Here is a 20070-nt window from a genome sequence, read left to right on the forward strand (position 1 = left end):
ACCCTGATACCGTGGCTCCATCCCTTGATCGCGTTGGTACAACATGGCAGCGTTTCTATCCAGGATATTTTGGCTTCATTTTTGGATAGTGGCAGGAAGTAGTCGTCCATCTTTATACACAGTCTATGGTTAAGCCCTGGAAAAAGCTACGTGTAGATTTTTTTTGTGTGTCACAGCTCAATGTCACATCTTAACATAATTATGTAACATGTGAAAAGGAATCTCGAGCAGAAAATGTTGTGGCTCTACACTAAATGAAGAAATTAGTGGCATCAAACATTTCATCTAAACAAGTGTTTCCCCCCATAATGTTAAACTATTCCCTTAAAAATTTTTTTTCCTGTTGATGTTGACTTTTGGTCCTAAGTAAGACTCTTTACAAATTAAGTGTGAATTTCATTTTTCAAGCAAAAGATCCAGTCCTTCATTTAACAATATATAATTTATTTACAACAATTTCAGGTTGAATTACTATACATACCTTTCTGAAATGTCATAGATAGATATATATATACATAAGGCCAAGTAAATACTTGAAAGCACTTAGAAACGAATTTCCAAAATTCTACCCACAAATCCATATCATTGTCCAAAAAAGTACAGAAAATCTCCCTTAGCAGAAGTTTTTCCATTAGCACAAAAGTTTTGACAACAATTTACACTGACGATAAGGAACACAAAAGGTTAAAAAAAACCAACAAATAATAAAAACCATAAAAGGATTATACAATTGCATAAGCGCTGTGGCATGTAATAAATACAGCATTTTTGACTTGCAGAAAAGGCAAGGAAACATTGAATCAAGGAACTTAATAGAAAAACCATTCACAAGTACGGACGTCTAATGTTTTAGTTCAAAAAAGAAAACAGTTCAGTCAGAGGGACAGGGAGGAATGCACACACACAATCACACACACACACACTCATACATAATCACACGCGTTCTTGACACTGAAGCAAAAAGTACAGTTGAGAGATGTTTCCTACTGTTACACAGGTGAAATGATAAAGCCTTGAAACAAACCTTGCGTTTTACTGACACTGAACTACCAGACCCAGGTTTCATCATGAAGGGAACAAACACAACGCACAGTAATTGCAGATTTGTCGGACAACTCAGATGTGGAGATAGATGCAGAACGTCCCGGTGGCTGGTGAATTACATTACTGGAAATGTGCTGAGACAACACATCCAAGCCGAGTACAGGGGTGATACAATTTCACACACAGTCAGACTGTACAACTGCCATGGCTCATCTAAACATGCTGCGTCGACACTGGCCTGTCGGTGTCCGAGAAACTGATTCTCTCTCCCTCCACACAGCCACCACACGGGCGTTAAGTGCCGTTTCCACCTCATCTGTAAATGCTCACACTTAGAGAAACCATAAAAGTAGACGAATGCAATGTAAGGACGAACAAAACGTGTATAGAAACTCCTGTAAAACAGTCTCTAAAACCCTTAACACTGCAAAAATTCTTCACTGCTAGATCGCCAAAGAACAGTATATAGGCAAACACGTCACGGTTTAGACTTGACAAATGCTGCGCCAGTTAAGTGTCTTTTTTTGGCTTTATATTAAAATATAATTTACATTTCTTTACAAAGTGGTAAAATAAACGGACACATATCACCGCTTGAACAGACAGCATTAATTTTGCCTCAAGACAAAAGCGAGGAAAGTAGATAAAAGCAATGACTCCATAGTGACTAGTTTTAGAAGAGACAGCAACTCTGACTTATTCTATACTAGCTGCAGGTAAAACGACGCTGTAACAATGTCTGAATGGATACAATGTGAGGATGTAGTGGCCTCAAACGATACTCAGAAAACTTTGGTTACCAATTCTGCTGATATACAGTATGCAAAGTGACAGCACATGGCTGGTATAGAAAAAGTATTTACATATCACACGCGACGATGATCCGTTTCAACATGAAAAGATTCATTTATTAAGGTGGTATCACAATTCTATCTGAAAGGGGCTTGATTCAAAGGTTTTGTAATAGAAATTAAAAAAAAAAAAGGAGTATGGTATCTCTACATCAAAACAATGCAGCGATTTGTAAAAAGTGTCGTAGGTCGAGAAAAGAGGCGTGTTTGATGTGATTTAAAAAGAGAAGGTTAAGGACTGAGCAGGTGCCGAGATGTCGTATAAAAACAAAACAGGGAACTTCTAAAAGTGGAAAACAGACGTGCTCCGCCAAAGGGAAACAGAAATGTACATTCCAAATATCTGACAATCATAAAAGAGGCTCCAGGTCAGTGTTAAAGATTGAAGCCGCAGGAGCTGGTGAGATGGGCGGTGCTAGCTGTGGAGCGATAAGAGGGGATTTAATGACGGGGTGGGGTGGGGGGGGGGGGCTCCCTCTACAACTTTGAACACACAACTTCACATGCAACCCTGAGGCAGACGGAGAAACTATGGCTAGTTTGGGATTGCTGATGCCTTTTTTTTTTTTTTTCAAAGTGTAATTACTGAACCAGCGGAGCTCAAAGATATACTGTATGCAAGTTGCCTGGCTTGACAGATCCATTAACCAAACACTGTACATCGACGCAAAGAAGCAAAATGTAGAAAAATAATCTAATGTGTCGTTGCAGTTTATGGTTTGATGTGAGACTAAACTGAATCTTTTTTTTTTTTTGCCACACTGGCTATAAATGACAATAAAAAGAAACTCACGTTCAAAGCAAATCTTTTGTGAGCAGAGGCGTGACAGTGCGAATAAGCCACTCTTAACTTTCTCCGAGAGACAGGCGTTTCTCTGATACCATTTGCCACACAGCAAATAGAGACTTGCTTTATGACTTATCAAAACAAAGCTGCACAATCAGCCTTTCCACACGAGTAATCTGGTGACGATTTTTGAAGAATTCACTGGCAGATTTTCTGGGGGGAAAGTGCTCTGCATTGTTCATGTGGGATAATAACCCTTGTGGCCAAGTTTTTATCTTTAACATCTCAGAATGAATGTGATCAAGGGGGAAATGTCATTTTGTTAATGAGTTTTCAGGACAATCAGTGTCCAAATATACATATATGTGTATGTACATGCAGCTGGAACACCTTTTGGCCCTATGGCTCCTTCATTAGCTGTGGAATTTGAGAGAAAACAAAAGGCTTGGGAAAGACTTGAGACGAGAATGGACGGATCCAGAATCCCAGGCTTTAAATAGACATGGCTTCTGAAATATGACTTTAGTGAAGATATTTCTCACTCTTCCCTCGAAAAAAAAAAGTTCAAACGAACCCGAACCCCACATATATCGATTTAGAAGCAGGAAGGCTGCGAAGCGTCTCGCTAAATCAAGATGTCAAGATGTTATATTCACAGTACTGATACCGGCTGGACTAAGAAAAGAAAAAAAACAACAAGAACACACACAAACAAGATGAGACAGGTTTTGGGGCTTTGACGTACAATCTGTTTTAAACCTGCAAGTCCAGGATGTGCTACAAGCCGCCTGTGTGTGTGTGTGTGTGTGTGTGTGTGTGTTAAAAAAACAAAACACATAGGAGATGTCCTTCTGTACAGTGTCAGTGTGTGTGTGAGTGGACAGGAGGAGACGTTCACAGACCCTGATGACCTCGTTGCGAATGCGTTCAGCGTGCGATGATGTCATGTGACGAACCTGCTAATTGCATATGTTCGCCTCTTGAACCTGAAATGACCGGCACCTTTTTTGTCACATCCCTTTGTATTAACCTAACTTCAGAAATGATTGGCTGAATTTGCAGTGTTGGACATTAGCATTATGTTTGCATATTGCTCCTCGTTAGCCTTAAACGGCTCGTTTGTGTAAAAAGGCATGAAGTTAATTTAAAGTGATCTTTAAAGTAGAAGCAGGGTTGGGACTAATTTCACTTGGAACTTTGATGGAAAAAATAAAGAGTATTTCTTTTCTGAGCTCATGAATACATTTCCCAAAGCACTTCCGCTCTACCTTTCCCCTCACCCGTCAGTTAAGGACTTCTACTCCGTTCGAAGGGAAATGGGGACTCGATCTGTCACAAACCATTCACTATCTTCTAAAGTGAAGACGAGGGACACTGGGACAGCTCTGTTCTTCCATTCCTGCTGCGGTAATAGTTGGGGAGGGGTGGGGTTGTGTGTCGTTGTTGTCGTGTAGTGTACTTTTTTTTCCTCTCTGCACCAGTCTCTCTCTCCGTTTTCTGGGTTAGCACTCGCCATCAGAGACCAGGAATATCATGGCCTCCTGTTTGCCAATGTCAGCCATGACCGCGGCCAGCTGGTTGATGTTGCCGCTGTGGAAATGTTGCGCCTCCCACAGGTCCAGGATCATAGAGGTTGGGCTCGCTTTGGATGCAAAGAAACTCATGTGTCTGCAGAGAGGAGGAGAAGGAGGAGGAGGAGGAGGAAAGCACAAAAATAACAGTGAGGGAACATTTTATTAAATCTAATGGACAGCCTCACACTTTCTCTCCATTGACGGAGTCTTAGGAAAACCTCTTCAGTTGCTAGTCTATTTTGCCACCGCTTCTTGTAACTCTGTCAATGTCAAGTTTTATTGTGTTGTACTGCTACGTTCCTGATATGCCGGGTTGGAGCACTAAGAAAAAAAAAAAATGATGAAAGGTATAAGCGCATGGCCTGGCTCTTCAAACACCCATCAAATACCGAATCTCTGGCAATTTTCATTTGAAGCTTTAACACCATAAGCCTCATTCCTCGTCATTTGATGTCGAAATTGCCCCTAAATCCCATATAGTGAATCCTATACGGACTTTCACAGCTAAGTCGGAAGTGACCTTTTCCATTTTAGGAGCTGGAACCTTTACGATCAAACCCAATCAATGACAACAAAGCAGTGGCCCCAGCCGGCTGTATATTTGATGTTGAGTGGGACCTAATCTCCGCGGCACCCGAAGATGCTTGTTTGATTTAATGGCCTTTTCCTGTTCTTCAAATGTCTGGGGCCTTAACTGTTATGTAGAGCACACATGACACAGGAAAAAAAAAACAACAGAGATTGGTGTGGTGCTGTGTGAGTGTTTTTGCCGGGGGGGGGGGGGGTGAGGCAGGAAACCCAAAAAACCCCAACAAGTTCCTTTCACCTTGACAAAGGTCAGAGAGAGTCCATTACTTCCTCGCATCTTCTGTTTGCCTAGTGGAGCGTTCTCTGATGGCTCTAAACATGCGGCTGCTTTGCCAGTGCACAAGCAGGGAACACAGTGCACAGCGGCTATTTTTGTGTCAATTGGATTTCATAGAGCACACACACGCACACGCACACACACACACGCACACGCACACGCACACAGCCCTCGCTCTGCGTCGGGAGAGCACAACAAAGGGAAGTGTTGGTCGAAAAAATTGTCAGGGAATGAAGCTCTTTGTCATTATTCAGATAAAAAAAGACAGAGCTTAGTGTCCCGACGTGTCAGCCCTGCTTATTCACCTCGCTGTGTGAAACACGAGCTTATCTTGTTCGGCGCCCCGTCTTGGGGGAAAAAGATCAAATAAAAGGTTCTTGGCATTTTTAAGTTTTATTGATTGGTCCCGTTCCGCTCGGTCTGGACACTTTACCCACACAGAAACAAACTGAGAAATACATTCAGGCAGCCGCTGCCTTCACAGAAAAAAACAACAACATGTTGTTAAGGACGGATCAAACAACAAAGCAGTTGTTCCTTCCTGAGGCCTGAATGAGAATTGATTATGTTCAGCAAAACAATTGCTAATTAAACCCACAGTGCATCAATTCAATTTGTGATTAATTTGGGTAAATAAAGTTGATTGGACAAATTAAGTGCAGCTATTTGATTCCATTACAATGTAGAAATTAAATTGGAGGATAGGGGATCAATGCGGGGCTGCAGTCTGTTACAGGTACTGCGGTGATAAAGTACAGTTACTGAGGTCGGCACAGATCCAACACTACTTCATCTTTTGTTGCCGCTGACGGGCAGCTCGCTCACTCCCTTTCCAATTACAGCTGTTAAGCAGAATGCTGCAGGTACAAGTTTAGCAGCAGAGTCTAAGCTGCTTACCTGAAGAGAGGGGGGGGTCATGTTTTCCTATGGAAATGATGGCTGTATCCATCTAGTCCACATTAATCCTGTAACGTTAGCTGTGTCGGAGGATTAGTTTGTCAAGGCAGAACCTTGTTTACCTGAACTTCAGGAAAAACACTCCACTGTGGTGGTGTCGCACTTCATCCTGATTTCTTAAAGTGGCTGGAGTTTCACAGTTAAATGTCAACCTCAGTTAGTTTGACCCTTCACAACCAGGTGATCGTATGCTTCATTTATCGACTAATTCCAGACATCTCTGTCTGTCTGAATGTGGAATTTATCTCTGTTCATCTCATCAGCTTCCCACTTGGCATTTGTGTTGTTAAGGGCCCAAGGAAGGGCAGTGTTTCATTTGGTGCGATACTTTAACTATTAATAAACTGTATAAACCGGTGACCAGCGCTCTGTAGCAGCAGCGACTTAAGTGACGTTGTTGATCTTCCCCATTCTGCATGCTGAAGTGTCCAAGATACTGAACCCCAAAGTTTCCCCTTGTCATAGAGAAAGTGCTGCACATAGATGCACTGTATAAATGTGTGCGTGTTAATGGGTGAATGTTAAAAAAAGCTGTACTAGTAAAGTGCTTTGAGTGGTCATCGAGACTAGAAAAGCGTATATAGTGTATTATAAATACAAACCATTTACCATTACTGATTCTCCAGTTCAGGGTTCTGTGTACTGAATCAAGCTTAAATGAGCTTTGAATAAACGGGTGAACGGCTCTTTGTGCAGCAGCGGTTGTGCAGCTTCAGGGTTCTGTGGACCGACTCCTGCAGCAGGTCTTAACTCGCTGCGGCTCAATTGCTGCAGGTCACTCTTACAGTTTCAGAAAGAGAAGCTGCAACCAGCATCACCACAGGCCAGACAAATGTTTAGAACAGGGCACTGAACTAATTAGTGCAAATACTGCTATGCAACTTCTATTCCCGATGGAGTTCGGGGCTCTGGTGCAATTCCTGCGCGCTCCAATCAGTGATCAGATAAGGCAGCGTGGTACTGTACAGTTGCTAATTACCTCTCAAGTTTAAGTCTTTGTGCTAGCATTCTCCAGTCAGCTCCGTTGGGACAGGGGGCATCCAGGCTGCTGCAGATCTTCTGCCTGATGAGGTACGGGATCTGAAAGGCGCTGGGCCCTGCCAGAGCCGTGGCGCTACTGTCCATCAACAGAAACTCAGAGTCCAAAGCTCGGTTGTCCTGTTAGGGGAAAGCAAACATCCAACTTTTTTCTCTCTCTTTCTCTCCACACAACATAATTACAGTTCATTTATGGAGATATGAAAATGCTGAGTCATGGCGGCTGTGTAATCAATTGCAGCTCGGGTACTTATGCTGAGAATTACCTTGGCGATGTTGAAGTCGAGGCTAAAGCTCTGTCCCTCCCCCTCCACCTGCCACACACACAGCTGGCAGGTGAGCTCGCAGGTGCCGAGGCTGAGCCGCTCCAGAGTGAACGTGCAGTGCAGGTACCGCTGGGAACCGTTCCAGATGTGGTAGAACGGGATCTCCTGCAGAAGAGACAGGGCGTCACACACACACACACACACATGGCATCTCAGCGGCACAGTCAGAACCGCGTGTCTGAAACGCGGCTTCAACAGCACCGCCCGCCTAGAACACACCGAGCTCATTAATTACACTGACATAAGCTGTCATTGTTAGGTGAGACCAGCTAAATATATCCGAGGCAGCAGACTGACATCACTTAGGTAAGTTCAAGGGAAATGATTGTTATTGTCAGAGTTACTGTGAAGGGAGTCAACAGCTGCACACCATGTCTGACATGGGAGTTATTTTCTACTCAATGTGTTTCAGTGGATTCAGCCTCTCTCTCTTCCTCTCTCTGCAGGAACGTTCAGTTTGTGCACAGCTACAAATCATGCAGATATTTTACAAGCTGAATCATCACACCCCTACTTTACATGCATGCATTATGGGTTTGAGCACCACCGCTGTACAGGACCAGACTCTGTGGCAAATGCCTCTCTGCAGCTTTCTCTCTGCTGCTCTATATTCATGTCTTGTTTGCATATCTCAAGAGAAGCCGACAGGTAGAAAACAAACAAACAAGCACCCTAACTCCTCGCTTCACCTTTGGTTAAACAGCTGACAAGAACTCAGTTTGAGACTGGAGTGAGGGGCTGCAGTTCACCCTGCCGACCAAACGGGGGCACTGTTACCCAGGCTGACTTGCAGCAGAGGGAGCTGGGTGCAAACGTCTTCATGGGACCCCAGGGAGACTAAAGGGCTTTTTTGACCGCACTGCTGAGGGGGGAATAACACTTCCAAATGAACAGGCACAGTCCAGAGTAATAAGCCTCTGTTCTGGGTGCATTGTTGCTGCCACTGCTTGCTTGGCACAGCCTGCGCGTGCTCTTCGGGGACCCGGTGCTCAGTGCTTACATAGTTACAGCCAGAATGTTTTCTAGTCCTCTTTGAACAGCTCTTGTGTCTCCATCGCCTGGCTGCAGTGCGGTGGACCTCGCAGGTGTGGGGGGTGCAGGACAGGTTCCAGGATTCAGGTTGTGGAGTTCCAGATATTTACATACTGCTCTATATTTCATCTGCGCTCCCTTTGAGAGAGCAGGCAGCTTGGATAATCAATCAGCTCGCGGCTCTGGGTTAGTGCACACACACCCCAGCTACCCGATATATGCACATGTATACACCTCGTGTGCAGGCACGAGTGGGCAAAAACATGCACACTCTACCCACAGGGGTGCACACACACACACACAAAAGGTTCCCAGACGCTAACAAATGACTTCAAGTTGCACACAGTGCCAAACAGAGAAAGGTTATTGGACGGAGGAGTATTGCAGTAACAGACTGAAAAAGACTCCTTTGTGTGATCAGCTGAGACCAAACCAAAACAAACCTAATTAAAACTCTGGACCAACTAAAATGGAAACAACTTTCCAGAGAGACAACAGGACGGTTGCACGAGTGTGGTAACATGCAGCTGACTATAAGCATACTGTACTATAGTACCCAGCTGGTGCACTCAAGATGGTCAGAAAGTTTAGTGCAAAATAAGAAACTTCTTCTCACTTCTCATCTGCAATCCCAACTTAACTTCTTTGCACACCAAGTTCATATTTTTATATACATTTTTTAGATCTGTCATCCAATGAAAATCGTCAGGCACAGAAACTTTGTACACTGAGTCCGATGCATTTTATATTATTGTATTTATACATCGATTTGTTCCGAAAGTTTGCAGAAGGAGATAAAATTGAGGATGATTTTGTGGTTCTCTCATTTCTTGAAAAAACTAAAAGAAAACATTGGGTCCATTGGGTCCTGACAAGCTGTCAGGAACAAGGAGAATTTCATCTTCTGATCAAGGAGCTGCGAAATTATCCCGATTGCTCTCAAGTCTATTTGAGTTTGATATGCTACCAGCACTGAGACCGCACATTGAAAGGAAGAAAAGAAATTTCTCTGATCCAATTGAACCCAAACAGCTAAAACAACCCTCTGGAAACGCCTTTGACAGATGCGCAAAACGCAGCAAATTGGATGTTAAATCCCGGGCAAAAGTTTCGGCGTCAGTGTGTAAACGTCATTGACACAATGTGAGGTTGTATTTATTTAAAATCGTGTGAGAATTTCGGACGAAAAAAACGGACTTGTTGTGCACAGACCTTTACTTTCAAATTTGTGACTTTCAACGGGGGCCGAGGAAGGAGGACACTGAGCCAATGGCAGTGTAACTTCCGCGTCACGTGACACAAGGGGCACATCCAAGAAAGTAAAATGTTCAAGTCAAGTGAGCAAAGCAGATATTTTGGAGGGGGACAATCATGGTGGTAATTCACGTACTATTCTAGCGAGTCTACTACGTACACTGAATAAAGTATCTGATGTGACACACAGCACGATAATAAAAACAAGCTACTGAAAAACTATTGATTACTCAGTTGTATCACTCTTGCCAACACGTTCTCTTTATTCTTCTTTAATTTCTCTCAATGGCCAATTTAGAATAACAAGAGACAGCATGGGTTTTAAATTGAGTATACAAAGAAACACTTAAAAAAAAGCCCATGTAACAGCTGATGCTCAAATTTGACAGATACAGCCAAGCACTTTGTATCACATCTCCATGCTCCCGCTCTGATCTGCAGTGACTCCCTGCCCCTGCGGCCCCCCCACGGCCCCCCACGGCCACCCAGCACACCTGGTAGCCGGCTAGCAGCTTGCTCCTCCAGTGCGCCTGGGGCATGTCGTGGATGGACAAGCGCAGGTTGTGGTAGCTGTCTTTGAAGAGGAGGACGTGAGGCTCGTCAATCAGCCGACCCCCGAGCTGCCGTTCCATCTGCATCACCTCCTGATGAAAGAGAGAGAGAGCGGGAGAGGAGAGGAGAGGTGTCAGAGGAAACACATTTACCATCACAGTCACAGAGGTAAGTGAAAATGTGCAAGAACAATCCATAACTGTGTATCTACCTCATAATTCACACAAACAACTGCACGGGTTGAAACAAGAAATTTGTCACAATGAACACACACACACACACACACACACACACACACACACACACACACACACACACACACACACACACACACACACACACACACACACACACACACACACACACACACACACACACACACACACACACACACACGTTTGGGCAGCTATCCTTATTATGTCCGCAAAGGAGGTTTTGTTTTCATTTGCATTTTTGTTTGTTTGTAGTCAGCAGGATTAAGCAAAGAACCATTTAATTTTGTTTCAGATCCAGACCAGGATTTGTTTCTCCTCGCTTTTCTTCAACATTGTGAGATAGGGCCTTTTCAACATTTTCCCTGATTTCTCAGGGAATAATTCATGGATCTTAATAAAAAAATCATTCATGTTTAGGGGACTGATATTGTGCGCAATTTGGTGTGGTTTAATGAACTAACTGACCTAACCTAATTCACATCTTAGCCCCTAATCTTAAATTACAGTATTATAGTATTAGAAAAGAGCTAACAAAATAAGTGTACACAGACACAGACACAGACACAAACGCATAAAGCGACAGACACACAGCATGAGCACGAGGCAGGGGTACAGTACATCTTAGGACAGGATGATATCATCTCTGCATGCGGCTGCAGCGAGCTGACTTTAATGTCACCACAAGGTTGATCCCTTGCCTCGGTGTGTGTGTGTGTGTGTGTGTGTGTGCGTAGGCCCAGATTCTAGCAGCTGCATTAGCATGCAAACACTCCAGTCACTCTGGCCTACTAGCTACCTGGGCAGTGATGAAGTCAGCCAACGAGCCATTAGTCAACTGCTCATTGTTCTCGCATGGCGAATCTCCTTAATTTCATTTTTGTTTTTGTGCCAGGAGAGATTTGTAAGTGCATGCTTAATATTTTAATCTCTGTGGGACTTGCTCACTGGACCATTTGTTGCTGTCCAAATGACCATCTGGAATGGAATGATAATGTCCTCCGCATTTTCCTCTGATCTATCACTTCGGTTTTTGAGCTGTATGCTTTTTGTGCCGAACGAGTCCTTAATCCAGCCCTTTGGATGGCGTTCACACGTGCAACCTCGCGCTCTATTCAGGGGAGCATATTACAACAGAGAAAAACAGACCTCTGAAATTAGCAGTGTGAAAAGACCTCGGAAATAAGATATGCTCCTTTAATCTGTCTGAGGAGGGAAAACAAGATGGCAGCACGGAGAAAACAGGCAACCGGAACATGCCTCTGAGTCCGGGAGACACATCTCGAAGACGCTGGCTCCTGGAGGGAGATGTGTGTATAGATAGCAGCCATATGTTGAGTGCCGCATGCCAGCCTATGGTATGATTTCAGCAAAGACGTCTAATTAAGGAAGAGAATGGCAGTAATTTCTAACTGCACAACGCTGATTCAATTTTCTGCCCTCTTTCCCAGGAACGGGCTCGACTGATTCCAATTATAAAGGAACGGAAGCTGTTAATTATCCGTTTGGAATCTCTACCTGCTGTTGTTAGTTGATGTGCTTCTCTTCTTCATCCAGTGAGCACTTTTCCGGCTCGGCTCGAGAATTGATTTTTCTTGTTTGTTTGGCGCGGAGCTAATTTTCATGTTTGCTATTATGCCCCCCCCCTCCCCACATGATTATTCCTGCATCTACACTGGTTTTTATTCTTTTCCCCCGAACTCCGCCAAACAATGGGTGGAGCACAATGCCCTGATTGTAGGTGCCTGTCTGGAATAATCTCCCTACTGTACTGCCACGCCGGAGCCTTGTGATGTTACTGGCCCTCTTACTCAGCGAGAGAAGGTCAGACAATGGCTCTAAATCACAGCATTGAGGTCTCCCGACTTAATAACAGGGGGCAGCGCATTCTCCGCAGAATCAAAAGCCCTCTGCTATTATGTCTCTAATGCAGACAAAAGCCACATTATGAGGGCTTCCAGAGAGGTTCATTTAAAGCAGTTGTTAAGTGCAATTATTTGTTGGGGTTGATTAGCATTGCAAATCGAGGCTGGTGGACTTTGATCAGGGCTTTGACCTATACCAGCGGATCTATAGGCCTGTGAAAGAGCGCAGAATGCCAATTATCTTATTATCAACAGGGAGTGACTAGAATGAATACTAACTCGCCTGGCTCGCAGTTTGTCAGGTTCAAAGCTGACACGGCAGGATTACAATCAAACAGGGTCTAGGACATGGCACTCCTGTTATTTGACAGGGACACCAGGCTCACCGAAGGGGGGGGTGCACAAAGAGGGATGATGCACCCGCTCCTGTCCTCGCTCTCAAATGACACCATATTTTTGCTTGTATATTGTTTGTGTGTGTCCCTGAGTGGCTCCGAGTGTGTGTTTTTGTGCAGGATTTCAGCATATGTTCTGGACCGGGAGAATAATGGCCCTCTTTACGCCCCATTATCCCGTTAACAAATGACAGCGTGAGGGAGCTAATTGATGAGAAGCTAAATTTGACCGTATTATTTACTCTTTCTGGGGGGAAAACAATGCAACGGTTTTGAATTGGTTTATCAAATCACATATTAATCATCGACTGGGAGCCAACATTTGTGTTTCCATTTGGCGGAGATAAGAGGAGGAGCGGTTTCTCCTAAGACACCGTGACCCCCGTACATCTGCGGAAAACATTAAGATGCATGAGACGGGCAAGAAGTTCAAGTACCGCAGGAGAAAAACCCCTTTTGTTCTGACGGAATTCGTGATAGCCTGTGGTGTGTGTAAAGACTGTGAATTTAGAGTCAGACAGAGCCAAGACCACCCCCTGGCATTCAATGAGGCCGGCTAAAGAGAGTGAGATAGAGCAGGGGTGGAGTGAAAAAGAGCAGGGGCGGGAGAGAGAGGAGAGAGACAGAGGGAGCTTAACATTTGTGTCTCCGGGTCACTAGAGTGGCCGGCTTTAGCAGGAGAGATAACAGGATTACTGCAATCACGGCCACAGTTTTCTATGACTTCAGCCCCCCCCCCTCGTCCCCTCCCTCCTCATCCAGAATCAACCCACCTCCCCTGCCCCGCCCCCCAGCCCCTTCTTCCTCAGCCCATCCTCTCATCCTCTCGGCTCGGACCACAGCTGGGACTGTGATGGACTGGGGACGGGCTCCACCAGGGGAACAAGAGACACTCACACAGCTAATCTCTTCAGGCTGGTGCTGACAGAAAGAGGTTAGCGGCTGCACCAAACTCTCTCGCAACAAGAACAGCCAGGCCAGACATTGGACGCAAACAAATCAAACTGAGGGGCAGCTATATATATGTACTATATATATATATGTGTGTGTGTGTGTGTGTGTGTGTGTGTGTGTGTGTGTGTGTGTGTGTGTAAACTTGACTGGATCAAAGCTGCATATTAAAATATTCTACTTTCCTCACAGCAAGGTCACGCTCTTACATGTGGTCGTCTTTTGTTCTGTCATGCTGCGTAATAAACTGATTAAGTTAACGGACTCTGACAGGGATTATAATATAGAGTTTGATCAGTTAATTAGTCAAGCTACGTGTCAACCGCAACACGGGAAGCGACGCACGCGCTTTAATATTCGCATAAACTCGTCCTCACCCCTCCGCTCTCAGCGACGCAGCGTCCTCGCATGTGCTTAAAAATGTGCATTCGTGGCGATGATCCATTTGCAGAGCTGCTCTTTTCAGGCAAATGCATTTGTTTATAGAGAGTAGTCCGGCTATGTGGGCTCCATAAATCTGTGTATTTGTCAGCAGGATGTGACAGGCTTTTCCTCTCTGACTGAGAGTCTATCAGTCTGAGCTCCAGTGGCCGTGCCCGCTACAGTCAACTCTGATTAATAACTACAAATAGAAGGGACTTGTCTGCTCAGTTATAAATGGGGACCGTGTTTGCGAGGAAAAAGATGCACATTCCCCCTGATAAATCACAGAGCGGCACTGGAGAAAACAGCACACGGGAACACAGGAATATAATATAGAAACAATTTCTCAGCTGGGCACGGTGATAAAGCTCAGTGTCTTGTTTAACTTAATGCCAGCAATTACTGGGCTGTGCTCTTCTGCTTTTCTTCCTGGAATTCCTTGCCAGTAACTATTCTGATGGAGGAATCACCGAAGCTGTTCATATTACGCTACGTGTGCTGGTCTCCTCTGATACATTAAAAGCAAAAAGGGTTCTGCTTAAATATAGCTCGCTGCTCAGGAGCTAGCGAGCAAATGTCATAGCACATAAACAGTTTATGAGTCCTTTTAAAGGCAAATAAGAATAATAGCTTGAGGTCACAGGGTGTGCAAAAGAAACGAGGAGCCACTATTTAATAACCAGTGACACATCAATTAAACAGCAATTTAACAATGAACATACATTTTTACATTTACGAGACAAAGAGCTGAATGTAGTGGCCTCATTACATGAACATTGATAAAAGTGTAAATTCTGACATCTGAAATACAACGTTCAGGGTTTATAGGCTTTTGTTTGGCCATTTGAAAAAATCTCATGGCCATTAAATGTCACCTAAACTCAACGGAAAGATCCTCTAACAAAATAGGAGTCTGCAGCAGCCATGCCAGCGAAACTGTGACACTGTGCTTTATAGCTATAACATATAGCTATAACAAAAACCCATCCAAAAGTTTGAGGACACAATTCAGTCTGCACCAAGGTGGTGGACAGCAAAACCTGCACGAGGTTGGTGTTTGCATCAATTGAAGATGCTGGGAGGCATTAGCAGTTATTCTAGATGGCAAAGGCAGAGACTGTAACATCGAGTGTATTTTGAAGTATTAAACACATAAAGCAAGACTACCAGACACATCATGCAAGACTACTGCAACTCCCTCCTGGCTGGTCTGCCTGCTAGTGCCATCAGACTTCTGCAGCTCATTGAGAATGCAGCAGCTCGACTGGTCTTCAACCAATCTAAGTTCTCTCACACTACACCGCTCCTCCGCTCCCTTCACTGGTTACCAGTGGCTGCCAGCATCCGCTGGTCGACACCTAGCCACTCAACAAAATCACGACTGTTTGCTGTCCTGGCTCCCTGTGTTGGAACACAGATTTTGTCTTTGAGCATACCTTTATAATATATTTTTTTCCCGACACAGTGAAGGAGAGATAGGAAACATGGTGAACGGGTAGGGTAATGACATGCAGTAAATGGTCGAGGCGGTCAGGAGTCAAACCGGCAGTCACAACTCAAGGCGTATGTGCCTTAACTATTGGGCTGCCCCACCCACAGAGATCTATAAAAAAATATCATCATATTTGAATCTGAGACACCAGATACCATCAATAATATGGTGCCTCAGAAAGGCTACAGCTTAATATGGGAAAAACGACTCGTGCTTCGACCTCTGAAAACAATAAATCTGACAGAAAGTGGGTGGTTTATAAATCATTCTACAGGTTTCTTTTAACAGCACACTTTCAAAACACAGACATGTGGGTGTATATGCAGAACATTTTGTTAGACTTCCAATAAACAGCAGTAGTTATGTTATTAATGTTCCCGTAAAAGTAGATTAAGCTCTCGCAGCAGTCTTTTGTCCTTTATATGAAAAGCTGACTGATTCTGAATATCACAGCTAAATATTACAAAAGTAGCTAAAGCGTATTCCTGTCCTTAAACACACCTTTGTCGGCACCCTTCCAGTTTAATTAGATGTCGGTCCGTCTCTGTACTGAGTCGCAGGCTCGGTTCACTGCAGGTGTTTCAATCAGTTGTGGGATGGCAGAACATCAGTGATGCTATCCCACAGGTCTAGCTGGGAACAAGCGAGTGCACAGCGAGGGTGCAACCAAACGCTGATCATGTCTCCTCTGCTGCTGTGCCAGCCTTGGCTGGGCCCATCAAGAGTGGGACACACATTAAATATTAACTTAATTGGTCCCAGCAGAGTCCTGCTAACATACGGCTCGCATCAGACGGAAATGTCACCGTTTCCCCAGAGCCCCCCCCCCCACACTTTGGATCAAAGACAATAACATTGGTTCTAATCTGCTGTAATTGGGAGATAAGAGATTGCATGGTACAGTCTGTGCATGCGTGTGCTCCCGTGTTTGCGGGTGTGTCGATCTGTCAGTCTCGCTGATGGAGGCTTGTCAGAGCCGACTGACAGTCAGCGATGTGACTGGAGAGAAAACCTCCAGTTCTTCCTGCCACTGAGTAGTCAACAGAGAAGACAGAAAAATGCCCTTTTCTGTTCCTTTTTTCATCTCCCATCAAAAGTACAGCCTGTTTAATGCATGGGAAGATGACTTCATGTCTGAGAAAGAGGCGCAGTTGCCTCAGAGGGCTCCGAGTACTGTCATAAAATTCACATGTGCTGAAGGTGTACTCTGCATCTACGCCAACATTAAACATGCTGCTGCACTACTGCACAGTGCCCCCTACTGGTCCTCCACCACTGTTCTACACAACAATTAACTCTAATGGTCGCCATAGAGAAAGTCTAATCATAAATGGTGCATTTTAAAGATAGTGATTAGTGATTAGACTGAACCTCTCCAGGGAAGTTTAATCTCCACTCAAAGTGGTTAATGTACTTGCTAAATGAACTGCTCCCTCCATTATAGCACCAAGAGCAGTGTGAAATCAAGATTACTAAACAGCTTGGGCCAAGTTCTAAATCACTCACTAAAAACTACAGAGCCCCGGAGACGCCGCGGCTTACCACAGGACCAGGTTGTGTGGGAGACGGGGAGTTAATGCACTCAAGGGCGTCGAGGGAGCCGCAGAGTATGGCAGCACAAGTGCCGGAGTCAACAAGCTCAGATGTCCTTTTCCTGACTAAGAGAGCGGGAGAATAGCAGAACAAGAGCTAGCCAGAGGCGGAGGAAGAGAGACAGATAGAGGTTTCGTGCACAAGCAGCCTTCCTGCAACCAACCCAGGACACACAAGGTCATTGACAGTCACAGTGTAGCAAAACATCACAGGGTCACCCGATGATCTGAATATAAAAAGACAGCCCTATCATTAGAACTGCTTCGGTAGCAAGTAAACAACAACAAAAAACCCGCAGTACAGCCTTTACCTTATGTATGCTGCATTTTTACATTAATCCCTACGTCAGAACACAGCCGAATGTCAGCGGGCAATTTTCCCGAACACTCTTGCAATCATGCAATAGCTGTCAGAAACAGAGAGAGAGATGGCAGCTGAGGCGTAATTGAGCCACAAAAAAGACAGATGTAAGCCAGGAGGTTGAGGTAATTCCCACCCCACAGCTACAGCACCGTGCACCGTTCTCATCTCATCCTCAACTCCCTGAATGGGAGAGTGCTAATTCCGGCCCATTGTTTATGGCCCATAGCTATCCATAGATTGTGCCGGTGGCGAACCTCTGCACAAGGAGGTCGGCCATTACAGCCGGCAAAAGTGGACTCGAGTTGGAAGTGGCACTTGTGGCTGTAGGTGGTGTCAGATGAAGAGGAACAGCTTGGAGTGAGAGAAAGGGAGGTGCGGGGAGAGAGAGAGAGAGAGAGAGAGAGAGAGAGAGAGAGAGAGCACGGAGGGGGGGGGGGTTGCTGGGAAAAGATTGGGACGGGCTCTCTCCTTTTAATTTACTAATTAACCATGCAAATGAAATCTTAACAGGCTACTCAGAGGCCGTCCTCGGGGGAGCGAGGCAGGCATTAGTGCTTGATTATACTCTGTCCGTGTGGAGAGCAGAAAAAGAGAAGCGAAATATGCTGTTGAACAAAGTGATGGGGAACTTCTCGGCCCACTGCAGCCGAGCAGAACCCCTAACAGCGTGAAAGGAATGTAACATCTTTGTAGGCACGCACACACAAACACGGACTGTGCAGAACACTATGTTTAACCTGGACATATGCTTTGTTTCAATACACATCCACACATGTGTAACCCAGCCTGCAGTTTTGTTCAATTTACCATGGCTATGCCTAACTCCTACATCTCTGCACTGCTTCCTACTAACCCTCACACGTGGAAGACAATGCAATCACGTGCGACCGTGTGTACTACGGTGGCAGAGACGTCTCTCACAAGTGCTTTAACGGAAAACACAAATGCAAGAGACACAACACGACTACAAAACCACACAATGGAAATGCAATCACAACAGAAGTGAGCGACGTCGGATGTTGACAATGAAACAAGCAGAGTTTATTGCTGCGATTAAGCAAGCTATTTGATGCTCGTCTATTCAAGGTGTTACGGTACAGGTGCATTTTTTCCTTTGCGGTGCTCCAAGCGGCTGCACCGTAACACCTCAAATAGACGGGTGTCAAATTTTAAGCGGTGGCTGATTTGTCCGGGATTTCACAAATGGCGGCTCAATTGACCCCAGGAAGTAACTCTGCTCGTTTATTGTCAACATTCCTTGTCGCTCTCCCCTGAAGTGGTTGTGTGAGACGTCTCGGCCACTGTGGTCTACCCATCACTCAGCTGATGCTAAATCACCCGATCTGTGCAACCTCAGGTCTGAGAAACCGCCGGCCGAGCAGAACAACAGGTGGCTTTGCATTCGCCACACTTTACCTTGAAGACGTCCTGCGTGTCGTCCATGCAGTACACCCTGATGTTGTACTCCAGCGTTGAGCAGTACGCGTCGGAGAAGAGCACCAGCCTCAGGCGCTTGGCAGCACCCATGTGCAGGGACTCTCCAACCAAGGCGAAGGTGCCCAGCTGCTCGGAGAACAGCCGGCACGTCTCGGCTTCAAGCTGGCAGTAATAGGGCTCCGTCACCAGCTCCTCCCCCATGAGCAAGACATCCTGGAGACGAGGCAGAGGGAGAGAGAGGGGGGAAAAAAACAGGATGAAGATGGAAGGTTGAGCACCCACTTTAGGAAGGAAGGGTTTGCCTGTGTACCTGATATGTGTGTGTGTGTGTGTGTGTGTGTGTTCATAAAAAGGTTGTTAGGGAAGTACTTCGGTGTAGCAGCACAGCCCCAGACTCTACTCTACCCCGTGAGTGACAAGTCACAGCTGAGCAAAAGGTCTTTAGTGTCTGGGTAACAGTTTAAAAAGGGGAATGCTCTGTTCTTGCTTCAAATTCCCTTTTCCCCACAGTGCTCTTACTCCACACTGACAGAAGGGCACACATCTCCACATACAAAGACACACGTCCTATAGAACGCCATCAATTTACTTAATAATGCATGAACGAGGTACTCAATTGACATGAAAGGAGACTCGAATAGATTCCTGGCAAGAATAGATGGTTCTGCAGAAAGAAAAGACTGGAGGTGCAGTAAATATCGGATTATTGGGATTTCCAGAATTTCCTACAGCCTTTGAGATTTGTTAAAGAAGGTGAAAACAACTTGCCAATAGGGAACAACATTGTTGCGTGGCCGTGAATGTGAGTGATAACAGGCAGTACCAATTAATTGCTGCTGTAATTTGCAAAGAATGGAAAAAAAGGACATAACAGGGATTTAAACACATTAGAGAAGCGATGTCGCGATCTTTTCTTGCTGTATCGCAATCGCATCCGTAGTCTAAATGACAGACTTGTGAAAACATCCCATCCCATCACAGTGCGAGATGACTTTATGAGATCATTCCACCGCTCTGCGGGCTAATTTGATGGCGACAAATTGGACCCAAGGTGACAAC

At 45.0% G+C, this 20070-nt stretch overlaps 1 protein-coding gene across 4 annotated transcripts in view; it reads right to left on the reverse strand.

Annotated features, from left to right (window-relative positions):
• Nucleotides 1–423: 423 nt before the first annotated feature.
• Nucleotides 424–20070, reverse strand: part of unc5a (unc-5 netrin receptor A) — a 145066-nt gene continuing 125419 nt past the window's right edge. For all 4 annotated transcript variants that reach the window (XM_034597128.1, XM_034597129.1, XM_034597130.1 and 1 more), the window contains 5 exons: nucleotides 18991–19224; nucleotides 10223–10372; nucleotides 7383–7547; nucleotides 7058–7236; nucleotides 424–4350 (listed from right to left, as the gene is read on the reverse strand). In XM_034597128.1, coding sequence (XP_034453019.1) covers nucleotides 4185–4350; nucleotides 7058–7236; nucleotides 7383–7547; nucleotides 10223–10372; nucleotides 18991–19224 — 894 coding nt within the window. In that variant the 3' untranslated portion in view covers nucleotides 424–4184. The remainder of the gene's footprint in view (nucleotides 4351–7057; nucleotides 7237–7382; nucleotides 7548–10222; nucleotides 10373–18990; nucleotides 19225–20070) is intronic.

Source organism: Hippoglossus hippoglossus, chromosome 10, assembly GCF_009819705.1.
Source record: "Hippoglossus hippoglossus isolate fHipHip1 chromosome 10, fHipHip1.pri, whole genome shotgun sequence".
NCBI lineage: Eukaryota > Metazoa > Chordata > Actinopteri > Pleuronectiformes > Pleuronectidae > Hippoglossus > Hippoglossus hippoglossus.